Genomic DNA, 24,417 nt, shown 5'->3' with positions numbered 1-24,417 from the left:
AGGAAAGATGTTCCAGTCCCCTGATCATTTTGGTGGCCCTGCGCTGGATTCTCTCCAGAAGTTCCCTGTCCCTCTGAGCTGGGGTGCCCAGAAAGTCCAGTTCTCGAGTGGATGAAACACAAAATCATATGCGACAATGGAAATGGTCTCCAGTGGACATCAACATGAGGATTGGGATGAGGGCACACTTCTACAGGATAACTCATTCAAAACACATCTGCTCTCCTCAACACAGTGTCCCATTTCACAAAACAGGTTTCAGGAAAAGAGACAATTTGACTGAGGTTTCACAGCAGCTTAAGCCAATCTAGTTGCTGGCTGTCGTGGTCCCATGCTCTGCCTCATATTAGCTTCAGTACTCATCTGACCAGTGCTTGCTGGCAGCACTAGATCATCAGACAAACTAACTCATTTAAGAAAAAAAATAAAATGTTTTCTGTCAGCTTAGAGCCTTTGTGAGTCCCTTCAAATGCTGATGGAAGCAAGAATGGCACACAGGCATACTAGCAGCAGTCAGCTTAAACCATCAAAGACTGGCAGCCTAGAAAAGCAACAAGTAGGATGAGGTATAGAAAGTGTGACCCATGTGATGAAGTAGAAAGAATCAGTTTGCTTAGGCTAGAAAAGAGATAACCAAATGAAGGGGACAGCTATGGCTAGAGTTTGCAAATCAGCACAAGATCTATCTCCAAACAAAGAACAGCTCACTAGAGCGAGGAAAACAGAATCTGCTCTATTTGTTGCAAAGATGACATCAGGCATTAGGAAAAGCATTTTAACTTTATGAAGACTGCTTGCTGTAGCACTCCACTATCTATGAGGGGGTACATCCTCTGAGGACTTAATCTACTTTACCACTTGAGTAGCAATAGATTTGTTAACTATGTAGGTTTTTTGACTACACAGTACTTTAGTTATTATCCAAGTCCAGAGCACTGTGTATAAGTCAGGTAAAAATCCCACTTAAGAATGAAGCATACGGTGAAATCTCTGCTAACAACAATTTTAAAAGTGAGATAACTTTCCTAATGCACCAAACAAACATCTTAAATGTCTGATTCATTTTTCTGTCTCACATCAAGTTCTGGAAGAACAAAATAAACTGTGTCTCTCCGTTCTAAAGTACCTGTATACTCTACTCATCAGTAACATTACTGTTGTTCCCCTGAAAAGCCAAGCACAGATGCACACATTTGGTGGAATTCAGTAAATTCAGCTGCTACAGACAGTGAGCTTATTACAGTGTACAGAGAACATGAGGAACAGCAGGTAACAAGTAACTCATAAAATTAAAGACCCCTCAAGGATGAACTAAATTTATAAAGAGCACAAGGCTTTAGAGATTATAATTGCCATGTAAGCAGAACTGCAGTCTTATCTAATTACAGCACCTCAATCACACACAGGAAAGCCAAACACAGTTCAGAGAATTTTTTGTGATGCAGAACTAAGTGTTACTTTAACACAAAGGTTACAGGTTAGGCACAGTCTCCAAGTTCTGGAAAAGGGTTAAAGAATGCAAGATAGAATGCTTTTTTTAAAGAGTGCTGTTCATTCATGCTTGTACTTCTTCAAAGAGAAAGGAAGCAAGCAAACTGCATAAACATTTTTTTGAAAATGAGAGATTATGATCAAAGCAAAGAGTTAGTTTTAGTCAAGTTTGACACTATTTAGGAAAACCAGTCACTCCTGACCGACTGGTTTTACTTTTATCATGTCACAGTAAATTTGGTCAAAACTTTGTGGGAGGCTCAAGAGAAGTGACAGAAATGCCACTCTAGGAAGAAAATCCAAATGACTATGGTATCTAAAGGTTCGAATAAAACCTGTTAATCTGCTGTCAACAAGATGCTAATACTGCTGTAGAGGGCCAGGGCAGAACAGTCTCAGGTGTTTGATTCCCTTCATGTAAGCTCCACTCTGCTAGGAGGGCACAAATTTTCTGTTGCCATAGATTAGAAATAAACAGCAAACATACTAAACGATAAAAGGCAAAGTGAAATTACACCAGTTTTCACCTTCTCCCTCCCCTAGGCTCTCTACTCAGCCTGTTTGCTTTGCTAACCTAGCAAAAAATAATTCACATTTTCTTTTCCCGATTAGCTCACACGAAGGGATCTGGTGAGCCCCAGAGCAGGACAAGGTGGTATGCAGAAAACATGGGAAAGAAGCAAGACCCTTCCCCATCTTGTTGGCAGCAGCAAGCTATTACAGTCTCTCATGTAAACTCACTTTCCTTTTAAAGATCAGTTGGCCAATCTGCTTCTCCACACAGACATTTATGCCCAGAGGTGGGAAGCAGTACCTCGTTCAGTATAGTGCTTGCTTCTAAGTACTGGCCTGAAACCCTTACATTACACTCAAGGCTGCTGTAGCAAAGTTTGCCTTTCAGGTAACACATCAGCCTCGGTTACCAACTACTCTGATGGAAGAATAAAGATTACTTTTTGTCCGCACGTAAAATTATACCTATTTAAAGTAGAAAAACCTACCTAGAGTATCGTTTAAGCTACTCACTAATTAAACACAAACGCAGCCGCCTGCAGCTTGTTCTTGAGCACTGGGCACGACACCAGTTAACTAACAAAAAGAGGCGGGGGTAGCTGCCTGCCTCCCCTCAGAGCTACGGTCCCTCCGAGGCCCAAGGACACCCACTCGCAGCCCCAAGTCGTAACGGGGACGGCTGCTCCCGGCTATCCCACTACAGGGCCCCAGGGTGGCAGTTCAGGGGCCTGAGGGCCGGAGCCTCCCTTCCCACGGCTCCGCGAGGCGCTGACGGGCGCGGGACACTCCGCCGGAGGTCGGCGCAAAGAGCCCTAGCCCCGCTCCGAAGGTGTAGAGCGGGACGTGGGGCGTGGCGGGGAAGGCAGCACCAACAGCCCAGCTGCCCTCGAATCGATGGGCCGGAGCGCCCGGGAGCCCCCGCCGCAGCGGCGGCGAGAAGTTACCGGCGGGGCCGGGGCCGGGGCGGTGCGGCACTGACAGCTGCGCACTCCGAAAACTCTCCTCCCCGCCTCAGGGGAGCGCGGCAGAGGCCGTCCCCTTCCGTTACCTTGTCGCAGTAGAGCCCCACGAGCTGCTTCATCCGCCAGTGCGGAGCCGAGAAGACATCCACCTCCTCGGGGAAAGGAGCCATGTTGTCCCCATAGAGCCCCGGCGCTAACGGCGGCGGCAACATCCGCCTCGCGCATGCGCGGCGCGCCGCCGAGCGCGCCCCGCCGGCCCCGGTACCACGTGACCATGGCCACCCCCGCCAGCGCCGCCGCGCGCATGCGCATTGGGCAATCTCCCCCCACACACACATACCCGTTCCCGCTAGCAGCAGCCGGGGTGTGGGGGGCATGGCCGGCGTGCGCTGTGGGCAGTACCTGGGCTTCATCCCCCCAAAATGTGTGGCGGGAACGGGCTGGCCGGAGCTGCGGAGCGGTCGTGGCGCAGGCGCCGGCATCGGCACCCGCGCTGCGCTGAGGGCACGGGCGCTGCCCCGTGGTGCCGGGTCTCAGGGTCGCCAGGGCACAGCAGGTTTTGTGCTTTTAATTAAATCGGAAGTAATTTAAAATGGCATCGTGTGTTTGCACGAAGTAAAGAACAGTCGCTTCACACAAATAAGCTGAAATGACATCAAGTGAAGAACAGAGAGCTTGCCTGCAGATAAATCGGTGTTGGAGAGGGATGACGTGTGATGTGTCCCAGACTGGGCTGCAGCGGGGAGTTTGCGCACAACTTTTGTTGTTGCCAGATAAAGAGTTAAAACACTGCATTTGCTTAATGTCCAGGGCAGAAGGAGAGGGAACACCAGCCTTTTCTTTTATTCCACCCGTGCAACTTTCCCGATAAAGCAAGAAGACTCAGCAGAGCTGAGATTACGCATCAGTTTGACAAATGTGTATTAAATGTCCCAAAAATGCATTGCAAAACACCAAAAATGCAGCAGACCCTTCTGACTGAAAATTATTACTGCACAAAATCAGTTGCAGACATTAAATAATTTAAAGGTTAGCTAATTAGTAGATGTAACCATTTAAGTGTGAACAGATTCAAATATTTTGAACAAAGGCACACAAATTTTTAGTCCAGTATTCCTCAATGGAGCAATACTTGTAAGTAAACTGTGAAATTATTGCTGGTAAAAGCAGCAGATAGTGAATTGAGAGGGAGAGATCATGTGATGAGGGTTATCTTGATCACGCTGTGCACAATAATCCTTTTATCTCTTTATCTAAGGAAATTAGGCTTAAGCAATTGCAGAGTTGGGTGTTTCCTTTTCTATTCATCCTTTCCACCTCCAAGGACTTTTGAACATCCTGGCCTATTTAGTCATGTTTTCAAATATATACGAATCTTGGAAGGTTAAATTCATACAGCTTTGGTGAAAAAAAGCAATAACATGTGAGAGAAGGAAGGCAAAGCCTGGATGTATTTTTCTGGTTGACAAGTAAGCACAACTCTGGCTTTGGGCTTGTGCATTTCTTGTACAGAGTGTATCACAGCATACAGCAGAGTGGATGAGACCTTGGGTTGCTGCTGTAGACAAACCCTCAAGAGACAGTGTTTGGTAAAGTTCACTGCTTGCAGAGGAACTTGTTAATATGAGCAGTTCCTGGGTCATATTTCAAGGCCTAAAGCATGAAGTTGTACAGAATCAGGTTCTTCTGACAGAAATTCATGCCTGAGTAATAATAGGGGATTAATGTTCCCACTTGTTACATCTTCCTTCTGCTGGAAGTTACCACTCCCATCTGATCCAAATAACAAGAGAGAACATGTCCATTACTTGTCTTCCAGGGCTTCAGAATATATCAACGTATGCTGAGTTTCATGGTCATTTGAGTTAATATTCAGTTTCTGAACTGGAGTACCTGTAGAGTAGGTATGCTGCCAATTTTGCAGATTCTGCTTGATGGGCAATATCCCCTTCTAGGAGAGATGGGCAAAGAGAGACAGTGATCAGCATCCAGCATGAGTTGCCAGAGCCTGGAAGGCAACATGGCCAGCCAGTTCGTGGCAGTGAAGTACAATACTACAAGAGAAAGTGCCCTATAATGGGATTAAAATACTGAATTTTTCATGGACAAGTTTAAGGGGAGACTTGGTCACATTCTACAAGAACTTACATGGAGAGAGGATTTCTGAGAGTAGGTTCTTCATTAATGTAACAGAAAAAAACATAATGAAATCCAATGACCAGAAGCTGAAGGCAGACAAGTTTGGGCCAGATCTAAGGTTTGACTCTCAAGGCTGTCAAACCATTAAAACTATTTCCCTGGAGGTATGTTAGTTTAGCCTTCACATGAAGTATTTAAATCAAAGCTAAAAGCATAAATTAAAACTGTCTGTGCTGAGTCAGATCAGAGGTCCATTTGGCCTGAAGTTGTGTTTCTAGAAGTGGTTGGTAAGGAAAGGGAGCTCTATAGGGTTTGACATAGGAATCCCAGCAGTTGCTGGAGTCATTTCCATGCCCTCTGGTATGTTATGACAGATCCTCCCTGTTTTTGGAGAACACCACTGAGCAGCATAGAATCATAGAATGGTAGGGATTGGAAGGGACCTTTAGAGATCATCCAGTCCATCCCCCTGCAGAAGTAGGTCCACCTAGATCAGGTCACACAGGAATGTGTACAGGCGGGTTTTGAAGACCTCCAGAAAAGGAAACTCCACAACCCCTCTGGGCAGCTTGTGCCACTGCTCCCTCACCCTCCCAGTAAATTAAGTTTTTAGCATCCACATTTTCTTCCTGAAGCTGATAAATCCTAATTAGGCGTGTCCTTGGCAAAAAAACATTCCAACTCAGTAACCATCTTTATGTCTTTTTTAACTTAGTCTTTATACTTTAAGCAGAAGTTTTAGTCTCAATGTGAAAATTGGTGACAATTTCTACCCTATTCTGAGTAACTGAAGTACAGCATTTCCTGTGCCCTGCCATATCAGATACAACATTGCACATCATTTTTTTGGCTAAATCAGGCTTTCCTGAAGACTGCTGCAGGTAACAAACCAGATGTTTATCTTTCTATCACATCTATAGGAGAAATCCATCATCAGCAATTTACTCAATGATTAGCAAGATTTTGCCTTCAGCAAAATCCATCAGCTGAGTACCAGTGCATCAATGTAAGCATGAAACTATATAAATAAGTACATAAATAAAAAAGATATATATATTCACTGAGTCACAGAGACTGTTTAATAGAAAGAGGAAAAAGAAGCAGCATGATCCTCAGAAATGTAAGTCCATGGGCAAGTTACTCTAAGGGAAAGACTACTATGGTAGCATTTGCAGCACTATATATATTTACTCTGAAGATTGCATTACCTGACGCTATTTGATGACCTAACAAAATACTTAGGGAAAAGAAGCTAGAGGGAGAATAAGAGAAGATAGAAGTTGAAGAGATTTATTCAGTCCACAGGAATTATGTCTTAATCCTTTTGATTCTCGTTACGATAGATTCCTTCCTGCAAGATGGTTTTGTTCAAGAAGAACTCTTTAAAGCACATACCCTCGCAAAATGGTGGTGTTGGTATCCAGGGGAGATGTGAATAAAGAGCTGAGCAATGTAACTCCTCTGTGTGATACAAGATCACCTGAGAATGTGGCTATTGATGCAATCATTGCTTTGCTTGCATATTGCAGATTTTTGTTTTGTTCTTGATACGTACTTCAGCATTTTGTCATCCATTCACTAAATATATGCAAAAAAAGTATAGCCGTTTTAAAAGGAAAAGAAACTGGTTTAAAACATGTTGCTTGCAAGCACTTACCATGTTTTAAGAAGGTGTAGCATACTAGTGCGTGCTAAGTGAACCTAAGGCATCGTAAATGCTGAAGTGGTTAACGGCTTTTTTCTCCTTTTACTGAAACATGCTGTAATTCTTGTCAGTTATCACCAGGTGGCAATATAATAACCTTTAAAGTCTCGTTTTTCTGAAATGGGGAACAGTTAGACATGAGGAAGTGATGTATCCTTGTGCTGCAGTCATTCCAGGAAACAGTTAGATTACAGTCCCCAGCAAGATTCAGATTTCCGTCTAACTTTGTCTTTTGTGTACAGAGCTATAGTCAGTATTGAAAATATTAAGTGTTAAGCCTCCAGAGTTCCACTGAAATTGTATCATTTGACTTTCCTTTTTCCCCCCCCCACTCATTTTTTTAAAGAACTTGGACTGTTAAGAATTCATGATGAAGAGCTTTTTTTTGTACCTCTTAGTTGTCTCTGTTCTGTTTATGAACAGCTTCTCAGATGTGCAGGGAAGGAAATGGAAAGGTGAAGGTACAACACAAAACCTGGAAACTATTGCTGTTGGAAGATGCTATGACTATATTAGAACTGTGAATCCAGCTGTTGGGTGAGTTCTGCTTGCTTCTGGATTAGTTTTTTATGTTCTGTTCAAAGTAGTTATTAATGAGAAACTTTATGTTTTGCTGCTAGCCATGTGAGTGATCCTGTTGAAGCCAATATGCTTGTAGAAGTGTGGAAGCAAGGACCTAATTTTGGCAGATGTATTAATAACAGCAGTACAAGATTTTTAATCCTTTGGTCTTTTCATTTCACATTTCCCCTGCCAAGTGCCACAGTGTTCTGTAAGGAGAACACTGCACACAAACAGTGAGGATGGCATTTCTGAAGTACCAAAATTTGACAGTGCTCCTGGGAAGACCAGCCTTACTTTGCATGCCTTGTGTATCAGGTCATGTAAGAAGGAAAGCATCACACTTCATAGCTATCCTGTAGTACTGAAAGAGACCATTTAGATCATCCACCTGAAAACTCAAGTAGTAATCAATTGCTGATGACTGATGAGCTTTCATAGTCTGTGTTAATTACACAGAACTGGAGGCAAGTCACATAGTTTGCTAAAATGACTTTTTCTGTCTTCCTTGCGTTGTTTGGGCATCAGTAAAAAAGAAAAAAACTAAGAAGGACAGTCTCCTGGAGTTCAGTCTTTTATTCTGCCACTAAAATGTTTACTGCCAGTTTGAAGAGGTATTTGCAGAGAGGGCTTGGCTGGATTCCTGCAGCACTGAATCCTGGTCTTAAACAGGCTTACATTGTGTTGCAAAAATATCAGCAAACATTACCTGCTTCCCTCAACCTCTCATTTTCAGTTCCCTCTGCAAAAGGGGAAGATACCAAACTGCAAACAGGTTCGTGGCTTTAAAAAAAGGCAAAACAACATGTTTCTACATAGTAACACTCTTAAACTTACCGGAAGCGCTTTAGTTTGAATTCCCCAGGAAAGAAAAATTCACCCAAACGCTAACAACATAGTACTGAAATTTCAGCTGAACAATTCAAGTTTAGTAAAGTTATAAACATGTCACAGCAGAAGGTGCCAGGAACCTTTAACTATAGATTTCTAAACACCTACAATATAATAGATAATATAAAACGGAAATCAGCAATCAGTTGTATAGGTATGTGAAGTCTGGTCATGCAGTGGGCTCTAGATAGTTAGAGCTCCTGCTGGAATTAACAGATGTCACTTATATCTAAAGCAGGTCATGACTAATAATACAGAATACTCTAAAGTGAGCAACATACGGGATTGTTACTGTGGAAATGTTAACTTTATCATTCATGGATTTGGGCTTTTAGAAATGTAAATACAATATTCTAGAGAGTATCTCTACACATCTCATGTTTATGACATTTTTGTGGTCTAGTTAATTCCTTTGACATTTTGACAATAGAATTTTTAAATTGAGAAGTCTGAACACATTCATCAAAGTATCCTTGCTCAGAACAGCATGAAGCCAGGCTGAACATTAGGATTGCTTTCCTGAATTAAGGCCCAAAATGACATTATAAAAAGAGCTGTACAATTAATATCATATCATGTGAGGTTTTTTTCCCCTTTCCCTTAGGTCTATAAGCAAATAATCTAAACAAAATGGAAGTTTCATATTTCACAGCTGCAAAACATCTTCTAATTATTTGTAACCCTTTCTGTTCAATGTCTGTTTTTAAAATACCCCTCAGGCTAGATTTCATAGAGGCATAGCCACCTGGATAGGTTTTGCTTCTGAATGTATAAGCAAATAGAATAATATTTAATAATAATTTGCTAACATAAAATAAGCTAGCAAAGCATGTCTTTATACTGCAATACAGTTAAAACATAAAGGTGTTTATAGAAACATAAGAAAAACTTTCCCTTACATTAAAACAGAACATGCAGAATGGCAGTTAAATGAGGCATTTTACAAAATGTTATGGTCATGTAGAAGTGAGAGATTTGAGTGAAAATAATATCTGAAGTTTTCTAATAGAAGTATGCTATATCAGACAAATGTTTCTGTAATGTATTTCCCTCATATTATTTTATTTGTGGTATATAATTGAAGTTTTGAAAACTCCATTTGGAGGAATTGTCCTGCTACTGGATCCTTCTCCACCCAGTAGTTTGAAATAGTGTTTCTGCCAGCTATGAATTTGGAAGTAACAGACCAGAAAAATCCTTTTGATTTAGAAGCTGTTAAAACCTAGAGAAGATGACAGCAAGACAAAAAAAAATGCAATATGTGAATTAACCAGAAAATTGCAGCTGGATTCAACTGCCAAGAAATATGTTGAGTTCAGTTGTTCATAATTTACAAGTACTAGCATGAAAGAGTGAGTGCTTATGGTAGACAGCTCTTCAGCAGAATGAGACCTAAGTATTTGCAGTTGTCAGAAGCTAAAGTTTAACAGCTTGAAATCAGAAACAGCATGCAAATAAATCCTTTTATCAAGGAACGTTATTTAAGCTTTGGAACTACTGATCAACAGTCATATTGCATCACTGGAGGCTTTTAGATCATAGAATCATAGAATGGTAAGGAGTGGAAGGGACCTTTAGAGGTCATTCAGTCCAACCCCACTGCCAAAGCAGGTCCACCTATATCAGGTCACACAGGAATGCATCCCAGCAGGTTTTGAAGACCTCCAGAGGAGGAGACTCCACACCCTCCGTGGGCAGCCTATTACAGTGCTCTGTCACCCTTACAGTGAAGAAGTTTGTCCTTATGTTTAAATGGAACCTTTTGTGTTCCAGCATCTTTCCATTACCCCTTGTCCTGTCACTAGATACAACAGAAAAAAGGGATGTCCCAACTTCCTGCCATCCAAAATTTAGATATTTGTAAATATTAATGAGATCCTCCCTCAGTCTCCTCTTCTCCATGCCAAATAGCCCCAGTTCCCACAGCCTTTCCTCATAAGGAAGATGCTCCAGTCCCCTGATCATTTTGGTGGCCCTGTGCTGGACTCTTTCCAGGAGTTCTCTGTCCCTCTTGAGCTGAGGAGCCCAGAACTGGACACAGGACTCCAGATGAGGCCTCGCCAGGGCACAGTCGAGGGGAGCAGAACCTTCCTCCTGCTGGCCACACTCTTCTTTATGCATCCCAGGATGCCATTGGCCTTCTTGGCCACGAGGGCACATTGCTGGCTCATGGTTAGTTTATTATCAGCCAGCACGCCCAGGTCTCTCTCTGCAGAGCTGCTCTTCAGCAGGTCAAATCCCAGCCTGTACTGGTGCATGGGGTTGTTCCTTCCTAGATGCAGCACTGGTTGAACCTCATGAGGTTCCTCTCTGCCCAACTCTCAAGCCAGTCAAGATCCCTCTGAATGGCAGCACAGCCTTCTGGGGAATCAGCCAGTCCTCCCAGTTTGGTGTCATCAGCCAGCTTGCTGAGGGTACGCTCTGTCCCCTCATCCAGGTTGCTGAAGAAAATATTGAACAAGACTGGCCCCAGAACCGATCCCTGTGGAACTCCACTGGTCACAGGCCTCCAACTCGATTCTGTGCCGTTGTTCACCACCCTATGGGTTCTGTCATTCAAACAGTTCTTGATCCACCTCACTGTCCACTCATCCAAGCCACACTGCCTGAGCTTTCTGATGAGGATGTTACGGGAGACAGTGTCAAAAGCCTTGCTGAAGTCAAGATAGATGACATCCACTGCTCTTCCCTTATCTAACAAGCCAGTTACGCCCTTGTAGAAAGCTATCAGGTTAGTCAAACAGGGTTTCCCCTGGGTGACTCCCACTGATAACCATCTTTTCCTTCATATGTTTAGTAACAACACTGAGGATGAGTTGTTCTGTCACCTTTCCAGGGATGGAGGTGAGGTTGACCGGCCTATGGTCTCACGGGTCGTCCTTCTTGCCCTTTTTAAAGACTGCCCTGACACTGGCCTTTCTCCAGTTCTCAGGCACCTCGCCTGTCCTGTATGATTGTTTGAAAATTATGGAGAGTGCCTTAGCAACCACATCAGCCAGTTCCCTCAGAGCAAGATGTCATAATTGCTTATGATATATTGGGGTTTTTACAGTCACTGGAAACATGACCAGAGAGTACTGTAAGAGAATCTGTGCTCTGTTTTCCTGCATGGGACCTGCATAGCTCATCACAAGGGTCCTTTAACTTTATAATATCTGTGACATTCAGCATTGCAAAGCAGCTCCTGAAAGAATCTCGCAAGGAGAAGGTCAAGCAGAAACCCTGCTGTCTATGGATGACATTAAATGAGGAAAACTCTCTAATGGCAAAGTTTGGTGTACTTAGAGGGACTACTGTTGTTCAAGATACAACTTTGCAATTACAGCATATTACAGGTGTTTTGGGAAAGTAGTGAAAGTAGCAATTCCGGTTTTATTTACTGCAGGTAGGCTCAGAACTGTGACAGAGGAGATCCTGCAAATTCAGAGAGAAAGCACACTTTGTCTCTAGATGGCCTGTCCTGTCCTGTCTGCAGATTATCATCCTGAAGCAGAGCTGGCAGAAGGGAACTGTTGAAATGCACATCCTAGCATCTTATTTCAGGCCTCCTTTCTTGAGCAGTTTAAATGTTGAATCCTAATAGAATTCTTGTAGCTACCACATAGTGATACTATGTCCCCCACATGTCACTGTAGTTATTGCAGCCTATATATACAGAAGCCATCTCTTTGTTAAGACTATTATGGCACTATCCAAACTTTTTAGTAACTCCTCCTGCCCGTGAGTTTGACAACTTAAGAGTAATTTACATTCCAGTAGCTTCACACATTTAGCTTTAATTGAAATGGCTTTCTGAAACCCTGGAGAATTCCAAAGAAAGCTTTTTTTTATTTAGTATTTCAACAATACTGGATAGCATGTTTGTTGTGATGCCATACTTTCTAAGATTTTTGTTGAATTACCATGTGTTTCTAATTCCACACTGTAAGTCCTAATATTTGCATTACTACTTCCTTATCTGCTGCTGTTAGGAGTCAGGAAAACATAAGATCTGTGTGCTATTCTTGGGTTGCAAGTTTTCTACCACCCTGACTTCAGTTTTCTTTCTTAACCTTGAAGAGGTTTTAATTTGGGAATCTGAAGGAGTTTGGAAAAAATCACTTTTTTGCTCTGCTTTGAAAAAACAATTCTGCTATTTGTTTCTTTCAACGATTACAGCGAGAAGAATTGTTCAGCGATATGGGAAGCATTTAAAAATGCATTTATTAATAAGGATCCTTGCAACATTCTACCTAAGGACTATGAATTATTTATCAACTTATCAGTGCACACAATTCCACCTAGCAAGGTAATGATTACTACTGTTATGTTAATGGTCCTTTTATATCCAGCAGATTTTCCATGACACAGTTCAAAATTGACCAAGAGTCATTCTGTGGCTGACTCATGATTCATTATTTTTGTCCTGTCTGTAGTTTACAAACTGGGCTCAGGCTTGATGGCATTTTTCAATGCATTTGGCTGCATGTATTTTATGCAGTAACTTCTCAGCAACTTCTCTATTTTCTTACTACAAAGATCCCCTATTTTTCCTGCTGTGCTGGGAGCTCTGTCATAGTCCTTGGACTTCCAAATCTACTTCTCCTCAAGTTAGGCGCTCTGCCTACTATCATATTTTCATTTGAAAAAGCACTCCTCACAGCCAAGTCTCAGGGCAATGATATGTTAAACATTGACATGTTAGACAAGGGTAAACATAAATGAGATAGGACACTGTTGTATGCTGGAAAACGTTAAAGGTTTGTGCTGGCAATTGCTGAGAACTGTGAAAGTGCAAAATCTACGTCTCTTCATGCAGTTTTCCTTCTTGCACAATTATTCCTTATCTCTAAATGATACATGCTAAACCAACAAATACTCCTGTCAACATATCTTAATTCACTAGAGTTTTGCAAACACAGAAATAACAGCTAAATGTGTGATTTCTTCACATCATAAGCCAATATAGCAGGGTGTGAGAATTCTGGTAAGATATTCCTGGCTTATAAATATATGTCTTCATTTATTTTCTCCCTTTTCCTAAATCTGTCTGTTGAGAAAGGCAAAGCTAGGCTTTACTATATTTAATATAGGTCTGTATTGATTCCCTTTATAGTATGAATGCCCCTCAGACCTCTAGTGAGATTTACATCACTGTAAAAATGTATCTCTGCTCCTCTAAAGAGACAGCTAACATATCTGGTTATGAGCTTGATTTTGAAATAAGTGCCAAAACATGTTTTAAACTGTTTTCAACACCCAGTAATCCCATTATGTCCACACCCGAGTGATGGTTTATTTCTTCTCTTCTTTTTTTTTTTTTCTCTTTTTTATATAGTCTCTCTTCTGGGAAAACAATCAGCTGCTAGTCAACAGCTTTGCTAGCAGAGGCCGTCGCTACATGGCTCTGGGCGATACTCTGTTTGGCTTCTTTGTAGATTTTCTCAACTGGTGTGGGAAGGCAGACAGCGCTGGTAAGACGAGTGCTACATTAAACGTTTGTTTGTAAAACCATAATGGAGACTGACTGCTGTGTTCTGGAGGAGTTAATTTTGCTCTTACCCCATGAAAAAACAAGGCTGGCTTCACTGTCGCATTCCCTTCTGTTTTGTGTGAATATTTAACATTGCAGTCAGGGGAGCACACGGTGAAAGCTAACAGTGCTGCACAGGAGATACACTTCCTTTTACAGTCCTATGAGTGTGGAGCTCTCTGTGTCTCAGATACAGTTAGAGCCACTTCAACTAAACTACTGAATCCACACAACGTCACTGTTTGTGTAAACTGCAAAGTATGGAAAATGATAGAAAAGACCCAAACTGTCAGCTTTCAGTGTTATGTCAGACCACTGTGTATGTTCAGCAGGTAATGCGCTCAATTTTTTATTTAGTGTTTAATTTTACTTAATATTTAACTGTTTTATGAGGTCACTTTCTACAGTTGTTATTGTTTCTCTAATAGTACAAATCACATGCCTTCCTACAGAACTGGACTATGAATCCTGCCCTACCACGGAGGAATGTGAAAACAACGCGGTGGAGTCCTTCTGGAGGATGGCCTCGATCACTGTAAATAGTGCTGCTTTGCTGCTGACTTTGTACTTTTGTGAGTGTGTCCCAGGTGCTTCAGGAAAACATGGTCAGATCAAAACAGATTTAAACCCATAACTGTGCTAGATTATTTCCTCTGATATGAATGCAGCATTTTAGTCTGGATACTCTGTTTTAGTAAGAGGAGCCTAGCTTTCACCTTAGCTAGATAATGTGTTAAAATGCTGTGTTAGCTTCGTTAACATATATTAAGCATATACTAAGCACAATAAGCACACTAGCTGTCTACTGAATATAGGTCCTAATTTCACAGTCTTGGTGGAAAAAAGTCACAGATTCACAAATCAAACCCAACACAGAGTGTCAAAATGCTTGCTTCCGATGCTGAAGAAACTATTTATGGGTGCGAGAAAACAGTTTGAGAAAATACGTTGAATTAATGCACTGGCTGTTTTAGTTCTTGTCCTCTCTACTGCAATGATCTGCTGGAGTGCTAGGTTATCTATTTTCTGATTCTGATGTGCTTTCTGGTAAAATTATTTGCTTGGCCGTTGTTGCTCACAACACAAGTCACATGACAAACCTATAATATGAGATCTGAAAACAAAATGAAACTATATACTCTGTATTGCAGTACGCACAGCAGAGCTCTGGGGTGATACACGTCTTGTTGAATGGTTCTTCAGTTGGAGGAGCTTATCCAGAACCAGGGTAAGAAAACTGAGTGATTTATATATATAAAGTCTGATGCCTCAAAAAAAAGTCAACCAGTCTTTTGGGTCTTCTGCCATACAAAGCATGGGAAGTGCTGTTGAAAGAGCTCATCACATCAAAGCCTGCTGAGTTGTAGGGGCAAGTGTTGATTGTCTCCAGCTGTAGGAATTAACATGAAATGGACTGAAACAATCCTTTTGACTCCTGCATTTTACAAACTGCTGTGGCAAGCAGGGTAAATGCTGTTTGAAAGCAGCCTTCAAGTCAGCCAACATACCCTGGCAAAATGTGTATATCTTCAAAAAGATGAGCATTACAAAATTTCTGTTCAGGGACATCTCCAAGACATTGTTACAAGGAGGACAGCTGATGAGGTACAGAAAAATACGTCTTTCTGTACCTCATCAACTGTCCTCTCCAAGGCAGATCAAAAAGACCTCTTTTAAAAACCTGTAGCATAAATCTTCCTCCTCCTGTGAGCTCCCTGAGGACTAAGAATGGTAACTGAAAAGTAAATTTTATCTCTGAACAGAAGAGAAACAAGAAACTACTACCTACTTACCTTTGCCCCACTAAAGGTCTATCTCTGTACACAGCTTTCCCCTAGTCAAGACGACATGGTTTCTTTGGGTTGGTCAAGTGGTCAGTGATCAGGTCTTTTGCAGATGATAATACCTGGCAGCAGGTATTGACCTGAATCCAGTATAGATTCCTTATTTCTGTTAATTTAGAGATTCCTTATGTCAGAAACCTTTTAACACATGAGCTGATTTCAACGGTTGCCTGGGCTGCAGGTCTGGAGTTACAGTGACCACTGGAACACAGCCTGCCAAGAAAAAACCAAAGCAAGCTACCCCATCTATTTGCTGTGTATCTGTTGGTCCATTTATTTAAGAGATCTTGTTTGAATGAGGCTTAGAGTTGAATAATAACAGAAGGTAATCTGAAATATCTGCCTGTCTTCCAAGAAGTTTCTCCTTTGCAGTCTTATATATCCTAGACAAATACTTCATGTTAATGTTGCTATGATTTTGTACCTAAAAAGATATTTGTCCTGTGGCTGTTTTTGCGTTTCTTAAGTTCTCTTCATTCTGGTTCACCTTTAAATTGAAACTTTTTTTTTTCAGTTGAGCCCTTCTAATATGAAGAATATAAAAAAACCACCTCTGATTACATGCCTTTGACCTTTGAGGACATTCAGAATGTAACTCAGATTTTTTCTACTCTATGTTGACTCTGATTGTAATCAGGAGATATAAATGTAAAATCAAACAACCCCGTATCCTACAGCAGGATCACAGCTTTCATTAATGCAAAAGGAAAAAAAGGGCTATTGATTTTTTTATGTTCTTTATAGTTCTAAACATTTTTTCTTGAATCAGTTTTTTTGCAGATTATGAAATACCTAATCTCCAGAAAGACAAAATCTCACAAGTTGTCATCTGGGTTGTGGATGACATTGAAGGACCAGATAGGTAAGTAACATCTTAAAAAAACAAATGTTTCCTTTTTGTACCTGGCTTTTAAGTTTCACCTTAGCTTTCTGTTTTGTTATATTTGCATGGCAATTAATATTTTTAGGTGCTTTCCCTAACACAGAAGGCACGTTTTGCCATTCCAAAGAGAAATAGCAGAATTTGACAAAATATAAATAATATTAAGTCTGGAGTCCACTCTTAGATGTGTTTGTCAATCTCAGATCTTGAGTGAAGATATAGCACGTACAGAATCAACCTGCGTTTCAGATTAAATGCTGATGTGAAATGTTTCTTTCACCTTGCCATGTGTATTCTTTCCATTTTCACCTATCTTAACTGTTTGAAAATAAGGAGAAGCAGAGAAGTACCACCAGGAGGCTTGTTTTCTCTCACTACTTAATCCAGTCATAAAATGTAGCCTTTAAAAGGTCTAATTTTGCTGTTTATTGAATTTAAAAGAAGACAAACCAAACCAAACAACCCACAAACAAATAAACAATCTAAAATCCATCACTCCAAGCAGAATAGCATTTTGGTAAATAGCCAAAGACCAACTGACAACTCTTGACAGAAGGATACTGGGAAATGGACTATGAATTAAACAAACAAACAAAATAATTAGGCCAGAAATTAGGCCTCCCGTGGGATTGATTAAAGAAATAATTGCATAGTCTATTTGTTGTAGCTTTTATGGAGGTCCATACATATGTTCGTAGATGAGTCAGGGGTAGAGGAGCAGAGGAAGTCAGTTTTGCCCCAACCATCTGCACACTCTCTGCAGTTCAGTATAACATGGTGGCACTTAGTCTTAAAACCACCCTGGCTGCAGAAAGCCAGAGGAATGGATGCAGATGTCCCCACAGCTACCACCTGTGGCTGAACCCCTGGTGCCATCTGCATTCTTAGGAGGGTGCAGCTTCTGTTTTTGCTACACAATGTTTTTTTAGTTGTGACTGTTAATTTTGTGTCATTTCTCTTTCACATCTCATCTCTTCTCTTTCCTGTCTCCTTTTGCTTCTCTTTCCCTCAATTTTGGCATGGCCAGCCCAGACCACGTATTTTACCATAGTGCTGTAGAGTGTAAGAAGGATAATTCAGATTAGCATTTCTCACCCTTTCTGTTTAAATGAAAGAATCATACCCTTTTGGAAAAAAAAAGCCCATACAACTCACCTTTGCAAAAGTTGCCTTTATCAGATACAAAGAAAAATTAAGAGGAGCCCAAAATGTTAATTTATCTTTCAGTTAATGGATGCTTGGGAATATTTGTATATATTTTTAATTGCTTTCTACAATTATTTTATTGGTCTCCATATGGGTTCTTTAAGAGTCGTGAGTATTTGCTGACTAACAGGTAAGTAGCACTGCACTTAGTACTTGATGTTGGTGCAAGTTTTAGAGGTTTCAGTAGGTTGTGTACTGTGACAAACTTTGTTTTGTTAATTGAGCCACAAATTGAAAAATTGGTGCTAGACACAGAAGCTGCATTTAGGATTGTTTCTGTTTTTTTCTCTCTCCTTTTATTTCCTGTTGTTCTGTATACAATAGAGAAGACAAGCTTCTAAGAACAAGAAGAATTCTAATTTATTATAAGCAACTTATTCTGTAAAGACAGCTGGCATAACCTTTAGCACCACCTAAACAGCTGCCAAAGAATATTACAAATGAAACACTCTTTTACAACCTTATTTAGCTCTTTTTACCTAGTGAAATATTAAATCTACAAATGCTACACTGTCTGAAGCCAAGCTTCCAGTCTCTTTAAACTGAATATAAAATGTTAAACAACTGCAAGCAAGTGAAGCATTATAAAGACAAACAGTTGTCTGTAGGTGTTACGGAATATATAGAAGAGGCAAAGTAATGAGTGTTTACTTTACGAATTCCATCAAGTTCAGTGCAAGAAAATGAGATAATAAAAGACTTGCAATAATATTAAAATCCTTTCTCACAGAGAGTCCTGTGGAACTCTTACTGTAAAGAAACTAGAAGACAGGCTGGAAACCCTTGGTTATGATGTCACCTGCACTGACAATTACAAGTAGGTGAAAATCTGTCATTAATAAGGTGTATTTACAGAAGCATCTAATCTATCTTAAATGATTTCTTACCTTGTAATATTTAAGTGCCATTAATGCTGTTTTCTTCAGTAAAAGAGCAATATGTTGAAGAGATGATGTCACAGTTTTCAGACTTAGCGTTTTTGAGCTGTGAATTGAGCAAAACACTACACTGTATTGTATAACTAAGTGAAACATTGTACTTAATATCAGAGACAGAAAAAGGCCTCATGCGTTCCACTTCACTGTAAGATTTTGATTTGGATTGAAAATCTAAACAGCAGTTTAAAAAATACTGTCAAGTTTCTTTCATTTTTTCATTTGTTTTCCTCAGTTGTCTGCCTGAAAGATGCTAAATAAAATCGTATCTTGACAGGTCTGTAATGCTCCTACTCTGCCTGGATTATCCTGATGTTTCTAAGTGTACCCTTTCATCGTAAGTAAAAGCAGCTCAATCCATCCTCGGTGTGATTACAATGAAATAAATAATGCAGAAGACAACAGTTCAACAGACTGCAGCTCTGTCATCTATTATATATCGCTCATATGCACCATAAAGTATTCTTGAATGTATTACTTGCTGTGTATTGAGTAAGCATTTTCTATCTACAAATTGTACACAATTGTACAAATTGTGAACACCTGCTATTCAAAATCAGGCGTTAATCAGTTCTCATCAATCACACAATCACACTGTTTATCACTGATGGTATGAATTAAGCTTGTAAATGTCAGTGTTGTGATGCAAAAGCTGTTACAAATTTGAAATTGCTTTCATTGGTATTCTTCCTTGAACAATGAAATTCAGGTCAAATGGCCACAGATCTAAAGGACATTTCACCAGCTACTGGAACTTTCAGTTCCAAATTTTGATGAAGTTTAGTTTTTTGATATTCCATTTTATGTGCAAACCCAGTTTCTGTATTTTTACGTATTTACCTTGGGCTAGTAGGTTATCTGCAGAGAATTTGGATCATATCCCAGATACAACTTTCTTAAGTAGCCAGCTTCACTCCCAAACCGGGTTTTAATAGTTTCCTTTCCTATCTATATTTTTCTTTATTATGTAAAGAAGATTAAATTAAGTGATTATGTGTTTCAGTTAATTTACAGTAAAGATGACTGTTTTCAGTTGTGGCTAAATGTCTTAATCTATGTGCTGTTTGCATGTATAAGCACATATTAGGGTACCTGAAGACCTGATTTTGAAAACTTCCTCACAGTTTGGAAAGTTGCAGGATACACAGAAGCATAAAAGTTATTATATTATTTTATTTTATGCATTTTATATTATAAATGGTTATATTATTTTTCTGCATAATACATACATTTGACCATATTCTATCTCCTCCTGTCCTTTCTGCCCTAATTCAAGCACCTGCAAATCCTTTGTATGTTAATACTTATGTAATACTGAAATGATAACATCTGCTATGAAAAACCTGATTTGCTGTCCCTAGTCGTGGCAGCAGAGAGGTGTGAGTCCTGTTTGCCTGCCTCTGGTTGGGTGGCAGAAAAGGAGATGTCTGTCACTTTCTGTAGCCTATGTTCAGTTGTTCGTTCTCCCCTATAGAGAAAGTGAGTATTCTCTGTCCCTGCTGGTCACTGAAAACTTATACTCGTCTTTTCATGTGACAACATTTATTCTTACATCCAAATTATACTCCCAGCACTAATCTGTAGATGTGTGATGAAAACAGTGTAATTTTACATACCACTGATAGCTTGACTCCTTCTGGGCGGTAGATCATAGAACAGGCTTCCAGTCCTGTTACACCATTTATTTGTTACTAGATATCACTTGCATGATGGATTAAAATAGGGTTTTCTTGTTCTGCCAGTGAATGCTATGGCTTTGTTCATGTGTCAAAGAGAAATACAATTGTCCCATGTAAAATTGCAGCTGTAAACATGGTGACAATGTTGATAAATTGGAGGAAAAAGCATTTCACAGGACTTCAAAAAAAATATCATGTTTTGAACACTTAACAGAAGATTTTTTTTCTTCTCCCAGGATTTAAACTGTTTCCCTCAGAGTTTTGTGATGTGGGTACATTCCTCAGCTGAGGAAACCTGGATGAGAAGGCTTTTCCATTAATGTCTTTTTCCTTTCACCTAAGGGATGAGCATTCCAGTTCTCCAGTATTACCACATAGCACTTGCCATATGTAAGCAAGGGAGCAGTCACCCTTTCCTTCCATCCATGTCAATACTTAACACAATCACTAGTGTATTGAAAACACCAGTCTCATACTCTCCCAGAGTAACTACTAAGCAACTCAGCTGCTACCATCCTCCTTAGGAAGAGTTCCCCGGCTTCTTTCCTTCCCGACCTTTCTATTCCCTCCCGTGTGCACGGCAATGTAATAGGCTTCATTCACTTCATTTTACATTATCCTTGATCAAGACAGAGCTTCCCAATCTGAATGCTGACTATCATTGCCTCTCCCTGAAATTGAAGTTGCTAAAATACTTCAAGCCGATGGACACTTACACTCTTCCCCAAGTCACTCACTTCTCAGCAATAAATAACATCTCTGTTGAAGTCAGATGCCCTTTCAGAAAGAGCCTTAAGCAGACGTATATAAATGATTTGATAATTATCTTCTAGATCTGTTTTCTCTGTGGATGGATCCCTGCTCTCAGATGGTCCATAAACTGACATGGGAACAGTTTGGTCAGTAGTGGTATCACTATTAAGAGTGTTTATCTGTGAGGAAAAGGTTTCCCATGCAGAGTATGTCTGCTTGATGTCCACTCAGTGTTCACACTCCCGTGATAAATTTTGAGACTAGGCATTCAGGTTATGATCTCCTTTACAATGGCTGTTTGTTGTGGCAAGACCGAGAGCTGCCTTCTCAGCCTCCTGGGAATAATGTCCTGAGCCAAAAAAAGTCAGAGTTGTTCAAGTAACATTTTTTGTCACTGCAACTCCTGTTACATTGACATACCAAAGGAGAAGGCTATGTCAGGGTAGCAGAGGGATAGGCTAGAAGTTGCCTTAATGTACTTGGAACTTCTTGGGTAGTGATGCCTTTAACTCCTCGCTAGACTTGAACTATGTTCCTTATGAGTCTAAATTTCGACTTGGACTTGTTGACACCCTCCTTGAAGAAAACTTGTAAGTAAAAAAATACCCACTAGATGGCACAGACAGCTCACAAACATGAGCAGAAAGGACGCCAGATGCAGCCTCTTGGCGGTGGTATTTACTGCTTGCATTGTTGCAATGTCAGGGAGTCTTAGAAATGGATCTAGGTACTGACATTTCAAGTGTTGTAAAAATTTAGACCTCTAGGACCACTGATGTTTAGAAGAGCTCTGTACAGTCTCGAGCATAAGGCCAGAGACAGTAAATGGATGTGGAGAAACAAGGAAGCTTAGGTATTAAGGTAGAAAGGAGTGTTCTCAGGGTTTTACACGGACGGTCTGTTCGTGACATCCAAATGGAATCCCGAGATGAGCTCTTATAAAGAAGCTTCTAGCTTAGCTCTTGGACTGCAAACTTCACCCTTGGCAACAAACCCCTGATATTTAAAAGAATCCCAACTCAGCTCTGTGCTGTGAACATCCTGTTTGTTTTCTTTTCTTTAGATCTGCACCAGCAGCACAAAGAGGACCTATATCTTCAGACAGAGGAGGCAGCTGGAACAAGCTCACGTTTGTTTCTTTTTCAGGCTTGTTGTTCAGATTTGCTTTACTGTACTAAGTTAATCAGCAGAATCCATACCCTCTGTTTGCCTTAGCTGGCTATAAATTTGGCTCCAGCTAATTTCTAACTGCAGTTTCATCCCACTTCTCCAACTGGCAAACCTGCATATTAAACCCTGCATACTTATATCTAAATACCAACTACTTTTAGTATCAATTTTTTTTCTACTGCTTCTAGAAAGACTCACCCTTCATTTCCTTTTCTTGAATAGAAGAAATCCATTGCTATTTCCTCTCATCTTTATTGTCCATGATTAAACTGAGAATAATGCTTCCTGTTCATGTATTTCAGAAAGAAAAGTGAAACTATGCCTCTCATATATCTCCCACACAGCTTACTTGTTCATAAAAACAATCCTAACATTTGGTCTTGAAAACTGTCTGATTATTGTGCTTTGGGAAGGGGAAATATTAATTCAGATGGGATAGAGCTTAGATTTCTCATTTGGTACAAGATACAATAGGTGGGACAGTAGAAAAATTAAACTCATTTTCATAAATGATCCAGAACTTGGGCCAAACTTACCTGAAACTGTCATACAGCAAGATCCTACCTTGCATACTTGCATGCAATATTTTACCATGTAATAGCAATGGCTTCATCATCCACATAGATCTTCTTCAGTTGACTCTTTCTTGTTCAGGAAAGTCACTATATGTCTATACTATAAATCACTACAGCAAATAGTCAGGAATCCTGGGTCTAGGAAGTTCCGCAGGTTTTCCTCTGTGATGTGATGGATCACCATGATGTGATTTATGGCATATCAAATTCAGGGGAGAACCTGCCAAGGCAGACATCTGCCTGCTTGCAGTGAACTCAGCTAGCATGCTTCAGAATGTATTGAGATGAGAGCAGCTGCCATCTTGAAAGTTTCTTGAGCTGCTTCTGAATTCCAGCTAGATGCTCATCTAAAACCACAATGACATCCAGCTACAAATACAAATAAAGATGACACATAAATTTGGGGGGAAAAATAGTTGTTCTTCTAGGAAATAAAGTAGAATTTTGTTGCACATTTTCTGTTAGCTTCTGATTTATTGATTTGTTTGTGTTAGCTGGTTGTCAGGAAACTGGGATAGGACCTTCCTCTTATCTCAGTGCTTCTGATTTAGGACTCCACAGCAGAGTTATATCCTTTCAGTCCTTGGTACAACTATATCGTGTGGTATGTTTGAAAGATATCTAAAGATACCTAACTATGTTGTTGTTACTTATTTGTCTGGCTTCCATTCCTGTAATAATCTTTCATTTGGTTGTAATGTGAATCCCTTTATATTATACACATAGTTGCCTTTGCCTGTGTCACAGCTGGGTTTAGGCTCCAGCTGGAGGTTTCTTGCTTCTGTTTCAGACACTTGGAAAAGTACTGAAATCAAAAGTTACAAAATCAAAACCAAAAGTTTGAAAATCTGGGCTGTATTATGCCTCAAAATTGTTCCCTACTTATGCTGAAACCTTAGTCCTTTGATTAATTCCTTCAACATCCTCCTAATTTTTATTGCTTGTTTGATGCTGTCCTTAACAGCAGCTGCCAGAATAAGAAGAGAGGTATTTGTAACATGGACACATCTCACATAACCAACCCAGGCCGTTTTCATCAGTCTTTTATTTGTCCATAGCAGATCCCATCACGACACATTTTGGATTGCAGGCTATGGAGGTAGTGCATATGAGGCTCACAGATTCATGTCCAAGTCATCATTTGGTCTAGACTTGTATATTTTAGTGTGTGCAAGATCCAGTTTAATCCTATTAACAAGTCATGTGCCTCTTGGGCAACTTCCGTCCACAAGCCAATCTTCCCAGCTGGCCAACTTTTGCTTTCCAGCCTATGAAAGCTTTCCAGCCTCTGGATACAATCCACTCCAGCACTGCAGTCAGTACTGGCCCTTATGTAGGATTCCAAACACAGGGGAGGGGGGGTATTGGGGGGAGGGAGGCGGAGAAGTAAACTATAAATCCACATAGACATGATTCACATAATTGGAGGTTATTTACTGCAAAATCTTGTATCATGAACAACACAATCAGAAACCTCCTGTTTTCTTGTTTCTAATGTTCTTGCCTCTTTTCCCGTTCAAGTTGTCGACAAAGACAGCAGTTTTTCCCCCATATCTTTTTAATAAAGTATCTCAAACTTGCTGGAAAATCTTGGGGAC

General features: G+C 40.4%; 2 protein-coding genes across 2 annotated transcripts in view; one reads left to right on the top strand and one right to left on the bottom strand.

Moving 5' to 3' along the window:
- FBXL5 (F-box and leucine rich repeat protein 5) overlaps positions 1-3,190 on the bottom strand; it is a 39,892-nt gene extending 36,702 nt beyond the window's left edge. The window contains exon 1 of the mRNA XM_061991812.1: positions 3,053-3,190. Within this exon, the coding sequence (XP_061847796.1) occupies positions 3,053-3,178 (126 nt within the window). The 5' untranslated portion in view covers positions 3,179-3,190. The remainder of the gene's footprint in view (positions 1-3,052) is intronic.
- A 3,792-nt stretch (positions 3,191-6,982) lies between these two features.
- On the top strand, positions 6,983-24,160 carry BST1 (bone marrow stromal cell antigen 1). The gene is made up of 9 exons (XM_061994024.1): positions 6,983-7,347; positions 12,421-12,550; positions 13,580-13,715; positions 14,227-14,309; positions 14,926-15,002; positions 16,388-16,480; positions 18,438-18,524; positions 18,920-18,979; positions 22,138-24,160. Exons 1-9 carry the CDS (start codon positions 7,178-7,180, stop codon positions 22,250-22,252), a joined length of 951 nt encoding a protein of 316 aa, XP_061850008.1. The 5' UTR covers positions 6,983-7,177; the 3' UTR covers positions 22,253-24,160.
- Positions 24,161-24,417: the final 257 nt, after the last annotated feature.

This window comes from Colius striatus, chromosome 3 (genome assembly GCF_028858725.1).
Source record: "Colius striatus isolate bColStr4 chromosome 3, bColStr4.1.hap1, whole genome shotgun sequence".
In the NCBI taxonomy this organism is placed as follows: domain Eukaryota; kingdom Metazoa; phylum Chordata; class Aves; order Coliiformes; family Coliidae; genus Colius; species Colius striatus.
The sequence above is the reverse complement of the archived record's forward strand: the minus strand, read 5'-3'. Positions and strand labels throughout refer to the sequence as shown.

Bases quoted from the DNA above. Each gene is read 5' to 3' on its own strand.
- BST1 (XM_061994024.1), top strand. From the start codon at position 7,178: ATGATGAAGAGCTTTTTTTTGTACCTCTTAGTTGTCTCTGTTCTGTTT. The intron at 14,310-14,925 runs GTAAATAGTGCT...TCTGTATTGCAG, and splicing joins GGAGGATGGCCTCGATCACT to TACGCACAGCAGAGCTCTGG. The intron at 15,003-16,387 runs GTAAGAAAACTG...TTCTTGAATCAG, and splicing joins GGAGCTTATCCAGAACCAGG to TTTTTTTGCAGATTATGAAA.